This window comes from Amblyomma maculatum, chromosome 6, assembly GCF_055883805.1.
Source record: "Amblyomma maculatum isolate TAMU_Amacu chromosome 6, ASM5588380v1, whole genome shotgun sequence".
In the NCBI taxonomy this organism is placed as follows: Eukaryota; Metazoa; Arthropoda; class Arachnida; order Ixodida; family Ixodidae; genus Amblyomma; species Amblyomma maculatum.
In genome coordinates, this window is record NC_139349.1 from 46,494,095 (window position 1) to 46,513,444 (window position 19,350).

General features: G+C 40.9%; 1 protein-coding gene across 1 annotated transcript; it reads left to right on the forward strand.

Moving 5' to 3' along the window:
* The first annotated feature begins 67 nt into the window (after positions 1–67).
* Positions 68–16,667, forward strand: LOC146185654 (cytochrome P450 3A41-like). Its single transcript, XM_084606551.1, has 14 exons — positions 68–514; positions 1,546–1,645; positions 2,465–2,517; positions 7,539–7,635; positions 8,816–8,932; positions 9,009–9,097; positions 9,189–9,334; positions 9,410–9,537; positions 11,007–11,148; positions 11,668–11,828; positions 13,122–13,213; positions 14,808–14,951; positions 15,550–15,712; positions 16,082–16,667. Exons 1-14 carry the CDS (start codon positions 432–434, stop codon positions 16,160–16,162), a joined length of 1,596 nt encoding a protein of 531 aa, XP_084462677.1. The 5' UTR covers positions 68–431; the 3' UTR covers positions 16,163–16,667.
* The last annotated feature ends 2,683 nt before the right edge of the window (positions 16,668–19,350 follow it).

Below are 19,350 nucleotides of genomic sequence, written 5' to 3' on the forward strand. Positions count from 1 at the left end.
CAGAACGTACTAGCTAGCAAATGCACAAAAACTGCAAAACTATCGTCTTATCACGTGACAGAAACTCTGCATCGGATCGCACACGGGATCATGGGATCGCAGGCAAAGGGAAAGGCGGCAACTGCGCTTGTTTACGAAGCGAAAGTAGAGCACTATAGCGAAAGTTCAGAGCACTATAGCGAAAGTTCGTTCTGGAAATGAGGCCAGACTGCCTGACTGCTGCTCAGCTGCCGCGTGACTTGGCCATGTTTGTGGTCGGCTGAGGCCTTGGCTAAAGTAAACTTTACCTTGGCAGTGTCGTTACGTCTTATCGGAGCCGCTGCTCTCAGTGGCCTTGACTGGTGTTAGGCAACTTCTTCGATCGAGCAACTCGTCCTGTTTATGTAGCTTCGGGCGTCTGTCCTGCCGCTGTCATCTTCATCACCGTCAAGATGAGCCTTTCGAAAATCACAGACCATATTGGATACCGAGAAGCAGCTTTTTGTGTTGTGTTTTTAACTGCAGTTCTTTACATGTGAGTATTCACTTCGTTTTAAACTCGCATTGCAGTTGTCTATTGTTGCGCCAATCACCAGCTGCAGGTTCGGTTAAATTAATTAAACAGGAGTACCATAGTGGTATTGACTTGAAACAGTTTTAACAGCCTGCGTTCCGATTGGAAAAAGATTCTAATTGGGCTCGATTCTCGTACAAATTAAGTATGGAAACGGAAATGTTTCCAATTAGTTCCAATAAATTTCAAATGGAAAAAATTCACTAATCTATAATGGACTTCTTCAGCTGGACAATAATGGCTTGTGTACTGATCGAACCGTTGATCGACTGTTGTTTACAGTTCAAATGAACGTCCCTTTAAGAACAAGTTGGAAAAAAAAAAATTCTTATTTACGAATTATTAAGCTGTATTAGGCAAATTATGTAACTCATAATTGTGCAGCTTCTCACCAGCACATAACAATCCTTTTTGACGTTGGCCCCGCCGGGGTGTCGCAACTAGTGGTCAGGGCGCTCGACATAATGTTCCCAATGGTGCGGGATCGAATCGCCTCGGCGGCCACTTTTTGATGGAGGCGAAAAGCAAGGCGCCCGTGTGCTGTGCGATGTTGCACGTTAAAGAACCCCAGGTGGTCGAAATTTCCGGAGTCATCCACTGCGGCGTCTCTCAGAGCCTTGAGTCGCTTTGGGACGTTAAACCCCAAACCACAACCACTTTTGACGTTGCACTTACTTGCTGTATTCTAACAGTCGACCTCACACAAAATGAAGTGAATATGAATAACGATGTGCTATTGTATTAATCTTAATTTTAAGAAATTTATTAGTTTCCAAGACTTCTTGGGTGAGGCATATCAAAAATCCACTTTTGGAATGTGCCAGGAAACATTACCTGCATAAGTATCTTGACAAAGCTAATTAATTTCAGAATTGTGAGACGAATTGTTTCAGTGCTGCACAGGGAGGTTTAGGGCAGGTAATGTCAGTGAAAAGAAAGAGCAACCTTGTCAGTGTAGCTTATAGCATTCACCCTTTTTGTTTTCTTTTCAGTAAACACCTTCAAAGATACAAGAATTACTGGAAAAAACAAAATGTTGCATATGAAGAGTTTGAACTTTTTTGGAAACCCATGGCAAGGCTTCTTAATAAGGTATGCTATCTTTGTACACCTTTCCCCACAAAAAAAGAAGAAAAGAAATTGGGCAATTAAGAGGCTTTGCTCATTCTTTTCGTAATTTGTGTTTTGTCTACCAAGTATCATCTTCATCTGCTATTCTAGTGAAGAATCGAATATTTAGGGAACCAGAACAAAGTTCCTGAGAAAGCTGTATCTTTCCTTTGTAGCCGTACACTTTGGTGGATGTCGATGACCAATTACTCCTTTATTCCTAGTAAGGAATGTAGCGCAGTTTCCCATTTCTGTCAAACTTTGATTCTATGTTTAGGGTCATATGCTTAAGACAGGAAGAGTTTAAAAACAGAAATATTTTGAGTGCCTCCAACAAAGGAGTGCCATTTATGCATGGCACCTGGATTCTGTCCCACCATTTTCTGCCTTCAGAATGGTATTAGTCACTTGACTATTGTAAAGGTACTCACAGTAGGATACAACTCAAGTCTGCAGCAATTGCCACATGCAAGTCCTCCGTGGCAGAAAGCAGTCCACTGTTGAAGCTTTTCTTGTTGCATATATAAAAAGCTAACCAGCTGATTAAGTTATAAGCTGAAGGATTTTGACACTTCCAGATTGTTTGGTATAGTCGTTAAATATTAAAAAATTGATCGAAGTAATACACACGAGTGACATGTGCCGTGGACCATAGTTGCTAACTGCATCTTTTTTAAGTTCTATCCTACTACATTAACACTTTGTGCTCTTAAAGGGTTGTTTCAGCACATTGAAATAAGCTAGCAGTCAATGGTAGAAGGTTGTGTCTTGGCAATCTGTTTTTCCTTTTTTTTTTTTCAGCCAATTCATGAGATTGACATGGATAGAAAAAAAAAATATGGGAAAGTTTTTGGGTAAGTGAGGTTACAGCACGTATTTGCCTACTTCAGTATCTGCAAGAATTAATTACTTTTGCAACACTGCATGCGAACCGTAAAATGCTTCTCTTGGTTAAACTGCTTGCTTATTTGCACTTAATTTGTCGCTTTCAGTGAACGCACGAGCATCGACCGCCGTGTCAATAAGCGCCGTATGACAGAGCACAACGGTGAAAAGAGCGCGAATACATGCGTGCGCGCGGTGAGCACTCCGGTACAGCTGTCCTCTGCCTGGCTGTTCTGGGAACGGGACCTCACCCCTGCTTCTTTCGAGCACCATTATTGTCATCGTCCTTTTTCTTTTCTGAACGCTTCCATCAAGGTATAAATAAGCAGTCAGGTGGCAGCGTTAGCACTGGATGGAATGCGATATATACCCGCTGATTATACAAAAAGCAGGTGGGATGGGATCCGGTTCCCATAAGAGCCTGGCAGAGGATAGCTGCACCGGAGTGCTCATTGCGCGCACGCGCATATTCTCGCTCATTTCGGCGCCGTGTTCCATCGTATGGCACTCGACTCGACGGTCGACGCTCATGCGTTCAGGTTAAAAAGTGAGAGGGTGTAACTATGTGATTCAGTCAGAATTCATTAGAATCTGCATTAACTGCAGCGGCAGTAACTCAGGACAAACAGCTTTTACAAATTTAAAGTGATAGTGGTGCCACAATCAGGCATTCATTTCATGTTTGTTCCACCTTTGAAGTTGCAGTGATTAGGAGATAAGTGAGTGGCTAATTAGAAGATGCTTACTCAATTGCTTTAACAATGTTCAGCACAGAAAACATTGTTTGCACAGATAGCAAACAAAGTTCAACAAGTTTGGTAGTTTGGTTTCTGCCTGCTGGAATAAAAATGTAAATCGTTATGCGGATATGCAGCAGATAGTGCCACAGTATGTGAAGGTTACTTGTTTTGAGTAGCCATTTCTGAGAACCATTTGGATCAAAATTGTCTAATGGCTGGTCACCTGAGGTTCAAACTGATGGTAAACGGTCCATTGCGTTAACGCACACAAAGTTGCTAGTTGAGTCGAGCTTTAAAATTTGTGAGGTAGTCGTACCAATGACCTCTAGTCAATGAAACTAATGGAGTTTTAACTTCCAGGGGCCATGGCGATAAATTCTTAAATTAGATTAAAAGAAAGGAAAGGCACATGTATCTTTCACACTTCTCGGTGCATGCCTGAACCATGCCGTAAGGGAAGGGAGGGAGGGGGTACTTAAAGAAGAAAAAGAAGCGCCATAGTAGACGGCTCCAGAAACGCAAAAGCATCCATGTGCTGTGCAATATCAGCACACGTTAAGGATCGTCAGGTGGTCGAAATTATTCCGATCCATGGATGCCTTTGCATTTCGCCCCCATCAAAACATGGCCGCCACAATCGTAATTGAGCCCGCATACTCCAGTTCAGTAGCCGAGCGTCTTGACCACTGAGCCACCATGAGTGGCATAGGCGAACTTCTTCAAACTTGGGATAGAATTTGACCTCCATGTGCCCACGACCCAAGGGGAACTACTTTAGTCTTGGTGTTTTTGAATTTTGCTTATATTGGGAGAAACTCTGAAATTAGACCAAATTTGCTCTATTGCAAACTATTTCAGCGACCACCGCAGAGTGTTTGCAATAGTCAAAAGGTGTGTTCTTGATGAAGATACTGAAATCGTCGAAGAAGAAAGTGATGAGTATCAATGTTTGGCCAAGAAAAAAAGATGTTGTAATCTAACGCTTATCAATGAATATTACCGTTCGAAGAAGATGTTGTATGAGTGTGTTTAAACATGATGCAAAAAAATGAACAAAGAATGTGACATATTTAGAAAACATGCTTTAATCATTCAAACAGCAGCTTACACCCTTGCATTTCAACGCCTCTCGGCGGTGGGTGCATTTTTTTTTTTGTTGACATCTAGCAGATTCATTCACCTGACCACTGGTATATCTAAACCCTAGAGTGTCCGGAAGAGTAACTGTGCTTGAATCGATATTCGAATGGGTACCACCACATTCGAATATAAAATGTTCAATTATTTTTACAGATTTACCACCCACTGCACATGTGTGATCTTCCTGGTTGAGTTTCTTTTTGCAACTGCTTGTTCTAAGAACACGCTGACCTAGTTTCAAAAAATAGGGCACTGCTTCTTGAGTTATCATACTAGTTAAAACAGAAAGCTGGGCTAGTTGGTGTCTTATGATTAATTAAAAAGATTAGCGCATGTAACAAGGACACAGACATAGAAAAAGACAGTGCTCATCCTGTCTTTTTCTATGTCTGTGTCCATGTGTTAGTCTTTTTATCATAGTAGTACAATTGTTTCTTGATCTACCTTTTCCAGTTTTGTCGTAGTTTTACACTTTGGCTCATTTCTATTGAACTAATCCAGTTTTTACCTTCTGCATTGTGTACCTGTAGTTTAGCTCTTTATTTCATCTTCCTTGTGTCTTGCATACTTTCCATGCTTTTAATGGTGCCTTATTCCTATCGTCCTATACTTCCTCATTTCTGGTTTTGCCGTAGTCGCCTAGTGCTAACCTTCCAACGGTTCTGTGATCTGTTTCTAATCTTGTCTGTACCAGCACCTCGAAAATAAAACTGAGCACGTGAATGAACAAAATTTCATTTCGCGGCGCACCCTGTAAGCGGATATGCATATACATTGCTTGAGTATATGTGGGACGTCCAGATTTTCACCTCATCAGGAGCCCGGACGAAAGAGAGCACATTTTTCTCTGTTTTGTTATAAGCGCGCTAGTCTAGTACTTTTGCTTTTAGGCAAAAGTACTAGACTGGCACCATTAATCTTTCCAAATACCTCTCAGTAACTCATACCTGAAGTTTCATTATCCCAGCGTCTCTTCACGCTTTTGTTCTAACAGACTGTTCATGCTTTTCCGATTATGTCTGTCCATCGTCTACCACATACCCTAGTCATTTGTGTACTGTCTCTCTCTCTTGGTATTTCATGGCCTTCTGTTGTAACACCTGATTGGTTCAATCACAAAAATTATTGCGCCTGACTTAAAACTGTGGTAAAACGAAGCCTAGAGCATCTCCTTCATCTCCACAAGAATTAACCAGAACTTGAAAACCTTGCTGGCTATTTGCTAACAGTACAGTACAGTCCAGATGCGTTAAACCAGGTAGCCACTGCTCTATGACCTTTCCACCTAGTCTGTAAGACAGATTATAACCTATATTACTTTATTGTAGCCTTCTTTCCGTATTTATCATATAAAGCATGACAGCAGCATTGATAGAAGACAAACTTGCCTTCAGCATTTGAGTACTTCAGCAGCTGTCATACTTCTTATTTCTTCCTATGTAATTTTAACATTATTATCTCAGCACATTTCTTGCAAGACATCAGTTATCTTGTGACGAATTCCTTCAGCTTTTACTATGTTTTACAGCACACCCTGTTCACCTTGTTGTATGCACTATTTATATCGAAGACTGCTAAATGCAGAGGTCTGTTTTCCACCCTAGCTATTTCCATGAATTGAGCAATCATGGACAAGTTGTGATCTGAGCTCCTACCGCTTCTAAGTTCTTTCTCAAGTTCTCCGAGTATCTTATTACTTTCTACCCAAAATTTAATTTTGCCACCTGCATTGCCAGCTTGTATATATCAGATGTTATCATAACCGGTCTGAATGATTTTATGTGCATCCTAGTATCTCCTTTCTCTTTGTAAATCAAATTCAGTTTACTTCGTTGTCACCTTTCTGGAATAGTACGCTTATTTGTTTTGACTGTTTCCAATTCTTTTAACTATGCTTCCTTTCTTCTTGGACAAAGTTCAATTATCAGCTTCATTGGAATTTTGTCTGTCCCTGCAGATGTGGATTTTGGAATATTTGCTTCTGCCTTTCTCTGTTTAGATCGGTCAGTTCTTTGTTATGCTCTCCTGTATTGCTTCCTCATTTGTGAAGGTTACCCTGTCTTCGCTCCTAAAAGGCCCATCTATAACTGATGCAATGTAACTCACAGCATTGTGTCCCTATCAACATTTATTCTTGGCATCGTGAATATGTTCCTGCTTTCTTCGAGAACTTGAGCCATCTAGCGATCATTAGACTGCTTCATCTTACTTGTACAAGGACTTGCACTTCCACTTTTGTTGTTTTTTTATAATACTCCTATTTTTGGTCTGTCTCCTCCAGCGCGCTGTTGTGCGCCAAGCGCTGCTTTTCACTAGGTGTTTAAAAGGGGGACACACTGACACGTTCGGCGTTGAGAAGGTCACGCATGTCATATGTCTGGCAGAGACAGATCTTAAGTAGGTCTGTATGATGGAGCTTGCACTGTTCGCACCGCGCTCATGTGCGACTAGCATTCTGGTTCTTGAATATGCGTGTATGCTCTGGTGCACCACGCATGTGCCATTGGAGTGGGGGCCCAGGGCTGCAGTGGATGGTGCTTTGGAAAAAGCCACTGCTCATCATAGACATCTCATTCTGTTATTGATACATTATAAATGCAATAATTTGTCTTTTGAGACTAGTATTGTACAGTTGATTTTTTCGTTGCCTTCAGCAGCGATCGCTTTCAAGCGGACCACATAAGAGCCGGTTCATCGAGCGCCAGCATCCCCACATGACAGCAAGTGTGTCAAATCAAAGGCCGCTTTCAGGCTAACTCACGTCGTTATACAGTTTTACGACATTAGCACTACTGGTGCCCAAGGCTGCACAACCGACCTAGTTCCATGTGCGTAAAGTGGTCGTGGGAGCACCATTATGAGAAGCACCCTTGCAGGGGCACGACGCACAGTTCAATGTACTGAACATTCCCTTTGAGCGAGAGTTCAATAAATGCAAACAACACTGCTACACTTTTGCATGAGATTTTCAAGTGGATATTCTGAGAGTTCAATATAAGCAGTAATTTGATATATCTAGGATTGACTGTATACATTTGTGTGGGCACATAGTCAACCAGGCTCATGCATCTTGTTCGGAAGGTGACGACAATCTTGATTATTTCTCATAGAGCCTTTGAAGGTCCAATGCCTACGCTTATTGTTTCTGATCCTGACTTGGTGAAACTTGTGCTCGTGAAGCATTTCCAAACCCTTCCAGACAGAAGGGCAAGTATGTTTTGTGATTCCAAGCTTCCAAGCACTTTCAGGTGCTGCACACAATTTCTCGAACAAAGTTCACATTGTTCAAGAAATGGCAAAAAAACATGGTCTTTGCATGCTGACGCAAAAAGCATTGCTTAAAAAGAAAGATGGAATGCATCATTTGTTTTTCTTTTGCAAGAAGTTTCTTTGCTGTGTGAAATGGGGAGGGAAAGGGGGGGGGGGGGGGCTTAAACTGTTTTTAGATAGTTCTCTGTTGGCTAAAATTAATATCTGTATGTTGTGAAATCGGAGTCCTTCCTTCTTGGACGGCGTTTCTTCATTTGGGAAAATGCCCTTAATTAGCTTTTCAATAGATTAATTTATTAGCTTCTCTTATGTTAGATACTTGCTTATAGAATTAAAGTTCAATTTTTTTGCATTTCATGGAGGAATTTAATTGTCTGATTTCAGGTACGCTGTTATTTTGTAACGACTAACAAACCATAGTTACATTTTGAAAAATTCTGGTGTGAGGTACGGGATATGCTACACCTTTTTAATGCTTTGATCAATGTTGTCTGCTGTTTCATGGAGACATTTTTATAAAATAAAAATATGCCTCGAATGAACTATAAGCTGAAGTGGGAATCAACTTGTAAGCTTTGGTGTGACAAAGAAATTATGTAAGAAGGTTTATAGTCATGCTTGACTCCTGTCTTTAGAGTGTAATCTCTCCACATTAAATTGAACTGCAAAATGAGATGGAGAATGCCATGAACAAAGTAAAATGAGACTGGTAGAATTACATTTGTGCAGATAAAAAAAAATATAGGAAAACAGGCAAGTATACCTCTGCACTGTTATAAAATTTAGTGTGCCCTATCCAAATTCAAAGAGACTTGAGACAGGAAACCGAGAAGCTGCTTCAAATGCAGCAAGAAAGAAAAAAAAAAGGAATGAACATTTTGCATTTAAATTGACAGCCGAGTTTTCACCTTGTTTTTTCATCTCTCTTCTTTTTAAGGAACTTTTTATTGTGCAGTGGTTTTGAGCAGTGGCTAAATTAACAAGAAATTTCGGTGTCTAAAAATGTACACTTACCACATTTCTTTCGTTGAAGAACTTTGACAGCTGTGCATAATCTCCTTTTCAAGCTTTTGCTTTTTACTCTCTCAGTGCTTATCTCTTGGCTTTTTGATTGCAGCTAATCAAACTGAATGACCCAATTTTGGACAATATGATGAGCCTTGTACCTGCCGATCGTTGGCGAAAAATACGTCCTGCCGCCAGCCCGGCATTTACCACTGGCAGACTTCGTAAGGTAGCTAACTCTTACTAACAGTGGAAGCTATATCAAGCAGTCAGTAAGCTCTAACTTGTGTATGATTTTGCCTCAGATGAATGAGCTCATTCAAGACTGTGCTCGAATTTCGATAAAACATCTTCTGCAGGCTGCTGAAGACAAAAATGAGGTGGATGCCAAAGAGTGAGTGTTGTCACTATTTCTTTATTCAGAATGTTTGTTGTCTCAATATAGTTGTAGTATAAGAAATGTTGCATTGCTGTTGGTTCCGCAGATTTTTTGGGCATTTTACCCTAGACGTCATTGCAAGATGTGCCTTTGGGACAAAACTGGACTCTCACTCGGACCAGACAAACGAGTTTGTTTCCAAAGCACGGTCAGCATTCAGTTTGAAGCCCACATTGCCTGTTCTCTTAACTTGTGAGTTCCTTCTCACTAATGCCTGCATCAGTAGACACAAAACAAATATAACAACTGCATTGTGTTGTTTTCCAGTTTACATCTGTGGACTGTTTCCGGTTATGGGGAAGCTGCTGAGAATTCGTGCCTTTGGCTCTGATGCCTTCGTATTCTTTAAAAATGTCTGCCTAGATATAATCAAAAAAAGGAAGCTATCTTCTGCGGTGAGTGTTAATTCACATTTTTATCAGCAGCTGTCATGCAAACTCACCTGATGATTATTTACGTTTTGTCATTTCATTGCTGTGCTCTCTACATTTAGGTGCATCTTGTTTATACTTGACTCCCGCAAATTACAGGATATATTTTTTCATGCAGATAATTTAACCACACAGCAACCTAATAATGTGGAACTTCGAACGTGCTGTGAAAATCCTTGTATTTCCTATACTGCTGTGTCCAGTTGCTTCAAGCAGTCTGATCCATGGATAACCATTGAGCCGTGACAAATTTTAAACTGTCAGAAAATAGTGTCTGTTGGTGCTATGACACCACAGGTGGAGTTGTGCAGGAAATAAAAACTTAGCGTAAGGGGGATTCAAACCCACGGCAGCGTGAAGAGGTTAAAATTTCCAGCCACTGCTTTAAGCACTTTACCGCCATTGTAGCATCTCCCTATGCATGTAGAACTGCCAACATCTCACGCTGTGCTTTGGATGTCATTATCTTCATCACCTTTCATGCATGCGTGAGACAGCCCGAACTCAAGAGAATGCGGAAATTTCCACATGCAAAGCCTTAGTTTGAGTGCATGGCTTGCTTCTTGCGACTGTTTCCAACAAAAGAGCACATGGGCACTTGACAAGGAAAAAAATTTAATAAATAAATATAAAAACAAAAAAAGGTCACAAGGAAGCTTAGTCTTATTAGCATGTCAAATATTCCAGAATGGCAGGAGATTTGAACCACCACAGCAAGATAACAAAGAGCTTAAATCGTCAGTGATGCGAACTCAGTTTACCAGCACAAAGCATTCCTGAAACTGGATCCGACATGTGAAAGCATTGCCCCTGCATTAACCGCATTGTTTGGCCATGAATTTTTAAATTAAACTGCTCAAAGTGCCTTAATTCTGTGATAGACTTTTAATTTCGGGCATTCAGGATTGCTATGGCCTACCACAATAAATGGTGGATACGTTCTGTTCTGGGCATAATTTTTAAGATATATTTTCTGTCACAGTGACTGCATTTCAGTCAGGTTAAACTAAAAAGGAAAGGCTTATATTGAAATAATGGTATTAAGTAAAGCTATTGAAGTACTTCTCATTACACCACACATTCTTGATCAGGTGTTTCTTTTTCATGTGAAAATATGTTTGTTTGTTTTTATGCACTTATGTAGTAAGGTGTTGTGGTTGCTTTGGAAAAAGGATTATTATTAAGTAAATTTTTGTGGGAAATAAATGACAATATTTCATTTGTGCAGCAAACTGTTTCGATTCCCGACAGCATCTGCTTTTCAGGCAGAATTGAAGTCAAATGTTCCATTGTTCCATGCGTTAGGTTGCTAGTTTTCGTCGCGTGATTCTAAAGGCCTGAATTCTGAAAAGAACAAAAAAAAAGGGATTTTTTTAACTGCACCATTTCGAGTTCCTTTAATAGGGCAGTATGTCACCTTTCTATCATTGCAGAAACATCAAGATTTCTTGCAGTTGATGGTCGATGCTCAAGACGGTGGGCTCCAAGCTGGTCCTGAGGGACCAGAAGATGCTGAAGACAAACTCTTTAATTTGGGAACAAGACAAGCAACCGAACAAAGTACTGATTCGAAAGGTTTGTTTATCCAGCAAGGTTGGGAAAGTACTTTTGAATGCTTATTTTTGTGCAATGGGGGCCTCCAATCAGCCTCGTTTTGTACCAGCTGCTGTCACCCTATCCTTTCAGATTCTTTAGCCTCGCTTCATTACCTTGCTCTGCCATCTTTTCTTATGTTCGCCTTTCCTTGGAATCCACTCCACTCCCCAAGTTGACTGTTGGTTATCTATGTCCTGTTTATATAAAGCACATCTCTTGACTTAAGCTATGATATTGATCTGTGTTTGTTTCATAACAGATGCTGCCCTCTTCCTACCTTTCTATGTTACCTCTGTAATTTTTCTCCCTTGTGGTTTAAAAGGCTTACTTCTCAACCCTTTTAGCGTATCATTCTAAACACTTTCATTGGCACTTGTTAAATGTGAGATAAACTGCTCATTTCAGCCCTGCGGGTTGGAGTAAAAGTTGATGGGCACCTGATGCCTGTAGCAGCCTGTGTTTTTGTGTTTGCTGTCCCTGATTACTCACACTACACAGTGATTACCGAAGATGAAGCCCTGTCGCAGTGCGTCGTGTTCTTCATTGCTGGGCAAGACACAACGTCCTCGGTGATTGCGTACACAGCCTACCTGCTGGCCGTGCACCCACACATTCAGCAGAGACTCCGCGAGGAAGTGGACGACTGTGTTAAAAAACATGTGAGTTTTTGTCAAGCAAAAGAAATGTTGCGGAGACGAATTACAGAATGACTGAGCTTTTTTGGAAGTGAGATCATTGAAGAAAGAAAGAAAACTAGTTAAACCGCTTATGTGATGTATAATTTGTTGCAAATTTTTTCTAAAAATTCTGCCTTCGGCTGCGAGGGGTGTAGGGTAATGCAGAATCACCCTTAAAGGATTTCGAAGCTGGCTTTCTGATATCATATCGTCTCGTTAGGTCGCACAAGCCATTGAAAAATCAGTGCCCGGCCATGCCAGCTGCCAGCTGCCAGCTACCACCTGCCGGCGCCATGCCCATGACGCTTTATTGACTATGACGGGGCTCGATTTTCTGTTTAATGGGGCTTAACGCTATTGCGTTAAAGGTTAGTCGTGCTTTAACTCCACTTAAACGGATAAAGCCTTGCAAAAGCACTGTTTGACATGGTTTTGCTTTGCGGTCTAGCTTTGAGAGACATGCACAGAGTATGGAAAAGTGTTAAACATTTTTAATTGGTTTGTTTTTGGAGAAAGCAAAAGCGCAGTATCTGTCTCGCTTCTCGGTGGACACCTTCACTTACAATTGACGGCATACCATTACAGGTACATACTGTTATCAGTTAGAATCACTATCGCAAAATGGCCTCCAACATAACCAGATGGATGCTAAATGGGATCAAAATTGTGTCACACCATCCTGAACACTGTGCAGAGAAGGGTTTTGCTGTAACTTTGATACAAAATCACATGATGTTTTTGGTATCATTTCTTTTTCACACTTTTTACTCACACTTCCTGCTCAGGAGTCAAGTAAGGTTTTCCCTTTAAAAATGCACAAAATCAAAACAGACAAATAAAAGGGAAAACGAGACACAAGGGCTGACTAATAAAGTTTAGGAAGAAGAACAAAGGTAGAGAGCCAGAGATTAGCAGCGGCAATCATGCAGGAAAACTAGAGAGAGAAAAGGGGGGGGGGGGGGATTTCAATGAATACATTAGATGGAGAAAAATAGAATCAATAGCCTTTTGAGAGTGTTTCTGGACAGAGTTGTGTTTCCTGTTGGGACCTGGATGATTCTAATTTTTCCAAAGCAAGCTGGTTCAGATGAAATGGGCAGCCCAGGTGCATCTGAAAGTAATTCTGCAGATTTTTTGAGAAAGTGTTTAGATCTGAATGTTCGGGTTGTGACATTTCAGACAGAAAAAAAAAAAAAAAAAAAAAAAAAAAAGGTTGTGCATACTGGGTAATTTGTTAACCACTTTTACTCCCTCACCTTCCTTCCTTCCTTCAAGGGTGAAGAGCCCAGTGTTGATGATATTTCCAAGTTGAAATATCTGAACTGTGTCATATCAGAGAGCTTGAGGCTGTACCCACCTGCTGTGTTGTAAGTGTACTATGTTTTATAAAGTTTTCTTGCGCTTAGTGTTGTGAGTGCTGATGGATACAAGCACTGTGAACACATTTTTGTGGCACCAGCGTCTAAGTGGCCATTGTGCACAAAGCAGTAATGGAAAGTGTCCTTTGCGTGGACCCTCTGAGCATTTGAAAGAGGATTTTATGCCAAATCTGTTAGCATTGTTGTTCATGTAGATGGTTTGGGCTTGTACTCTGCATGATTGGAAATTCAGGAAAGTATCTTTTTTTTAGGAGACAGGGGTTTTTTTGAGGTGCATCCAGGAAGAAATCAGGACAATAGTGCTACCCTCCTTTGTGCGTTTGCTCAACAAGTGTAGCAGGAAATGCTCCGCTAAAGTTCGGGATACCTTTCAAATGTGTTTGGGGACCTTTGGCTCTAAGACATGCACTGTGATTGCTTCTTGTTAGCAGTGCACTGAGAGAGTACTGTGAAAGTATATGTAGCAGGTATATTTCCATTACATTGTTGCTACAGTGTATCTGGCTCCCTGTGAAAGCATTTTACATGCTTATTTTGTCTCCAGAGCACCTCTGAGTGCAAACTAAAAGGTAGCAAATGCTTTGAGAGGGAACCAAATATTGTTTGTGGGATGTTAACTTTTATTAGAAAAAAAGGGGGGGGGGGGGGAGAATAAATTTTCTTTTACTGGTCTTAAAGGTCGATTTTGGCTGAAGAGCATGTCAAATGCAATTTAAAAGGCAACACGCCCTCATGGGTAAATGACAAAAGACTCTGCCTGGTGTTAGTGGTCAAAGAGATTATTTGAAGTATTCAAGCAAAAATGGGATTCAGACTGCTGCCATGCAAGTTCATAGAGCACTAACCCATTACACACAGAAAATGCTCTGTTCTGTGCTACAACTTAGGCTCTTACCCATTCTCACAAATATTCTTTTTTCTGGGTAGTGCAGCCAACTTTCTGCATAGTACTGTTGACAGTTCAGAAATACATTTCTAGCAAATCGCGACTATGCCATTAGTTTGCCAGATTTCTTAATGTATCTTCGTCATCATTGTAGCTTTTGTAGTCTGACCTTGTCCCAGCACCTCATTTCAAGCACGCTCGCACGAGTAAATCGGGGTATAGGTTAGAGCTTATTCTCGGGTTCCGCAGAACTCGGTCTAAGAACCCCTGCTAGGCTGACCCCAGGTAAAAACATAAAGCATTCTTAAAATCTGCTATGCACTCTTCTACACTGTTTAATAACTACTCATAGGCAGTGAGCAATAAGCGTCGTTGATAACTCTTGAGAGTGCACATTGGTTGTCACTTTACCAGTCTGCACAAAATAGAATTTGGCTTGAATTTTTTGCTATAAGCAGGTTGAATACTTTGAGCTCATTAAACTTGCTTTGCAAAAATAAGGGTTGTTATTGACGGTTTATATGTGGCTAAGCCACTGAATACAGTGCCACAGCAGCAGCCCATCTGAGTGTCTTATTGTTTTAATATGCATTGTATTCACATTTTAGAACAAGAGGAATTAATTGACTCAGATTTTGAATTACAAGTGCAGTGAAAGTATTTCTTATATTTTTTTGTACATGTTGCTTCAAAAAGCATTGACAGGACAGCCTGTGAAGACTTCACACTGGGTGACTCCGGATTCAAGCTCCCAAAAAAATGTGTCGTGCGGGTCCCAGTTTATGCAATGCATCATGATCCCGACTACTTTGAGGATCCCGAGAAGTTTGACCCTGAAAGGTATATTACTCAGATACAAATACAGGCAACTGTCATACTCTCGGAGCACGCAGTAATCATCTCAACTGCTTTCTTTAGAACTGTCACTATAGCTTTGCTTAGTTTTAAGATGACATTAATCAGATACAAATACATGCAACTGTCATACTCTCGGAGCACGCAGTAGTTATCATCTCAACTGCTCTCTTTAGAACTGTCACTATAGCTTTGCTTATTTTTAAGATGACAAGCGTGATTCTGAAAAGGTATAAAAAAGAAAGAGCACAATTTACCGAAACGGCCTTATATTGTACTGAATCATTGGAGCTATTTATGCGATCTTAATGAGGCTAGACAAAACAAAAGTTTGAGTGTTTATTTTTCAGGGACCCATTGAGTTCGGGCTATTTATATAAATGTCGGCTTTTCTGTAAATAATGTTGTATTGCTTTACTTACATAAGAAATGGGCTGGATGGAGTCATTCTTTCTGTTCGTTTCATGCTGGTGGGTGTGAAGACCACTATGAACGTGCCTGCTTTTGCTTAATTGTTCTCGGCACGTCGCAGCATCCTTTCTTCAAATAACTAGCCTTGCTGTAAATGCTTACCACGACACAGGTTCAGTCAAGAGAACATTGGCCTGATTCGACCCTACTCCTACCTGCCATTTGGAGCTGGGCCGAGGAACTGCATCGGAATGAGGTTTGCTCTGCAGGTTGTGAAGACCTGCATGTTTCATGTCATTCGCAATGTTCAGCTGCAACGGACTCCAAACACACAGGTCAGTAGCATGTTCTGCAGCAGCTGTGTTCTTATATTTGCAAAATTCGCAAATCTGATCTGCTGATTGCTGATTGAGTTCGAGGTTCGCATCAATCGAACTGCAGTTGGCACTCTTTTCTCGTTTTCTTTTGTCTCGGAATCACCACGAGCTCCTTCAAAATAGAGCTAAAACTAAAAAAACGTCTCCCAATTTCTTAAATAGACATTACCTGAGTTGTTTCTTCACTGACTAATGTGCTCTGACCTTGTGCTCACTTTTTTTAAATTAAATTTTCACCGAATTTTGGCTGTATCAAGCTAGCTCATGATTTTTTATCAATTCACTATGCCAATTTTTTGCTGCACATGTTCATTTGCATATTTATAGGTGCCTCTGAAGATGGTCAGAAGCCTTGGTCTCCTGGCTGCTGAAGATATAATCATTGGTGTGCAAAAGAGAGTGTTGTGACCTTGTTAATTGGCACAAGTAACCCATACCATGACATCTGGAATAGTATGGTTCAGATCAGAATGCAAAGTGAAAGTTTTACATATTGTTGATTGATACAATCTGCAACCTGTGTCGGTACTCGTGAACTGATAGCTGCATCGTCATGAAAAATGAATTAGGATGGGAAACCCTCTCCTCTCGTAGAAGGAAATTACGACTTAAACTGTTGTACCAAATTTACCACAACAAAACAGGCATTCGAAAGGAAATATACTTACATAGGCCACATTATGTTTCTGCTCGCACAGATCATTGTTTTAAAATTTTGGAATACAGTGCCAGAACTAACATGTATGCCAGTTCCTTTTTTGTTCGATCCATCAGTGAATGGAATCGGCTTTCAAGTCATCAAGTGTGCTCCATAAATGAAGATGTTTTTTTTCCACTCTGTAACTCCCCTGCTGTAGCGCCCTCGGGCTAAGCGGGGTAATCATTGAATAAAGAAAAACCTCTTTCATAGGGATTGCCTGCTATATTCTTAAGCTGACTACCTCCCTTCTTTTCTTTTTTACCATTGTCTCCCATTTGTCATTAGAGTATGAAACTGGTTTCCTTCCCCATGAAACACTCAAGGCAATCCAAATGGTTTCATAAGCAGTCCAGCTTGCAGCATCGTTTTTGCAGTGCACCTGCTTTAAATTCATTTTCATTGGTCATGCTATTTCATTTTGGGGTACTCTTCCAGGCATCATTATTGCAGAGACCTTTATGAGGCCTCATACTCAGAATCAAAACAAATAATCTCTAATATTTCGTGAACACGAAATAGTCACATGCTTCTTGTTTTAAACATGCGCTTGATGCTTCAACTGTACATAAATATAATGAAGGCTGCTGCAATTCAATGGCAAGTGACACTTGTACCACAGCTACTAAATAGTCTCTTTTGTGATGCTTTGGAGCACTAACCTGCACTTTTCTATGCTGACCATGCCTGCAACTGGGACGCAACTCTATTGAAATTCGGCACTATTTGTTGTTCACTTTTTCTTGGACAGCCCACTACCTCAAGAGGAGAAATCCTGCAGAAGCAATGCTTAGCATTACTCAAAACTACAAATACTTTTTGTCACTACTAAAAGCCATTTTAAGGAGGCACCAGTATTATGTCCAAAGCCTCCATGCTTGATGTGCACTCCACTAACCACTTCGACTAACAATTGGCATCGAGAATTTCATGGTTAAAAAAAGAAAAAGACATGGTGATGACTCAGCAGCATATGTGCTTTGAAACACTGATCATGAAGCAAATAGAGCTGCAGTGCCATATCTGGTTTAGGCAAGTTGTTCTAGATTGAAATAAAGAAAATTTACTTAATCATCAGAGATTCATTCATATGTATTATGAGCAAATATTAGAAACTCTCAGCAATGCGTAGATAACCAAACTCAAACAACTAAGTAATTAAACGTGCTTTTAGTGCTCCTGAATAGTTGCTTCTTTTATTTAAAGCAAACAGTGGGGGAATCCTACAGTCATGGGGATGTTTTCAAGCACAGCTCACTTACTGTGCCTTTTCTAACTTCCGGCAAAATACTGCGTATTCGAATTTAGGTCAGCGACTGCCTCAGTTTGCCATCCAGATGGTCACAACATGCATAATAGAACAGCAAAACCTCGTTACAAGAGACACTCAAGGGACCCGAAAAAGATGTCTCTTGTAAGCAAGGTCTCTTGTAACCAAAAATTCTAAAAGCTTTGTGTTGATCAGTGCACTGTGCATCAGCATATAAATGCATTCACACGCATTAACAGGAAATTGTTCAGGAAAGCTTAAAGAAGTTATTCATACTAGTATGTATTTTTGTGAGTGCAGAGTGTATTCCTTCCCGAATTCTGGAGGTAAAGCACTTCACCTTGCAAGCATTCTTGTTGCTCTAATACCTTTGAAGCACTCCTACATGCTCATCACCCTCAGATGCTGACACTTTTTCTCTGAAATGTTCTCGTAGTCATCTTCTGTAGAACATGTGCCATTTACTTGCGCAAGAATTGCAGTCTGTAAGCTTTTCGAGAGCACGCAAGATCCACATCTGCAGATAGGAATTCCTCAAAAGATTCTGGTACTTAGCAGTCTCTTGGATGCTCGCCCAAGCTTCATCTTCAAAGAAGCTTTCTACAGTAACCATATATGGGCCGTCTTACGCCATGTCACCACATTTAAAGCCTGCTTGTCTGAAACAGTTTTTCACAGCTCCACTTCTCAAGCCATTCCAGACACCTGAAATCACCTGAACAGCAAACTTCGCATCAGTGACTATGGTACAGTCCTGCTGCCTGTCGAGCAACAGGCATTCTACCATCGTCATTTTGTAAACAACTTGATAGAGTGCATAATGCCTTTGTCTGTTTGTTGAAGGTAGGATGTGGAGTTTGGAGGGAAAAATAACTTTGGTGGCTGTGAGCACGAGAACTTTGGTGCTTTTGGTGCTGCAAGAAGCATTGTTCACAAAGAGAAAGACACCAGGATTCTGAGCTTTTATCTTGTGATCAAATTTTAACAGCGAGGAGTTCGGTAATGAAATCTCATTACCGAGGCGAAGTATTTTTAAAATACCGCGAAACATGTGGGGGTGCGAGTTGGGAGGGCGACCCGTAGAAATACATGTAAACACAACTTACCGCAACATTTTTCTCATTTCGCAAAGCATCAGAAGTGGTGGCCGGTCGTTAAACGTTGACCAGCGCATTGAAGAAGTGTGGGATAAAATATGGTGCGTCATTGCGGAGGAAGTCTACTTTTAAAACTCCCCGAATAACCTGTATTATGAATCCAGACACCGCCAAAACGCAAGCTGGGTGTAGCGAATCGCGCAGTTTTGCTTACAGTTTGAGATGCAGCCGCATAGGGTAAATAAGCTTGATAATACTGTCGCTCCAGTGATACGTCCTAGACAGAATTACATTTAAAAAGCAGTTGTCAAACGCCATACAACAATATGGACCGAACGAGATTCGCGCATTGCAACAGACGACAGCGCAGCTGGCGATACCCACTGCGGCCGCCTCCAACTCCGGAGCGTCTGCTAGCGACAGCGTAGGTAGTGCATATGGTCGTCTGCAACTGTGCGCGGTCAATTTATCGTGCTGTGAGCGGTCTCGCAAGTCTTCAGACTTATTACTTGCAAGAGAGTGTAGTGTGCCA

Coding starts and splice junctions, on each gene's coding strand:
- LOC146185654 (XM_084606551.1), top strand. CDS start 432: ATGAGCCTTTCGAAAATCACAGACCATATTGGATACCGAGAAGCAGCT. Junction 9,098..9,188: donor AATGAGGTGGATGCCAAAGA/GTGAGTGTTGTC, acceptor TTGGTTCCGCAG/ATTTTTTGGGCATTTTACCC. Junction 13,214..14,807: donor CTGTACCCACCTGCTGTGTT/GTAAGTGTACTA, acceptor TGCTTCAAAAAG/CATTGACAGGACAGCCTGTG.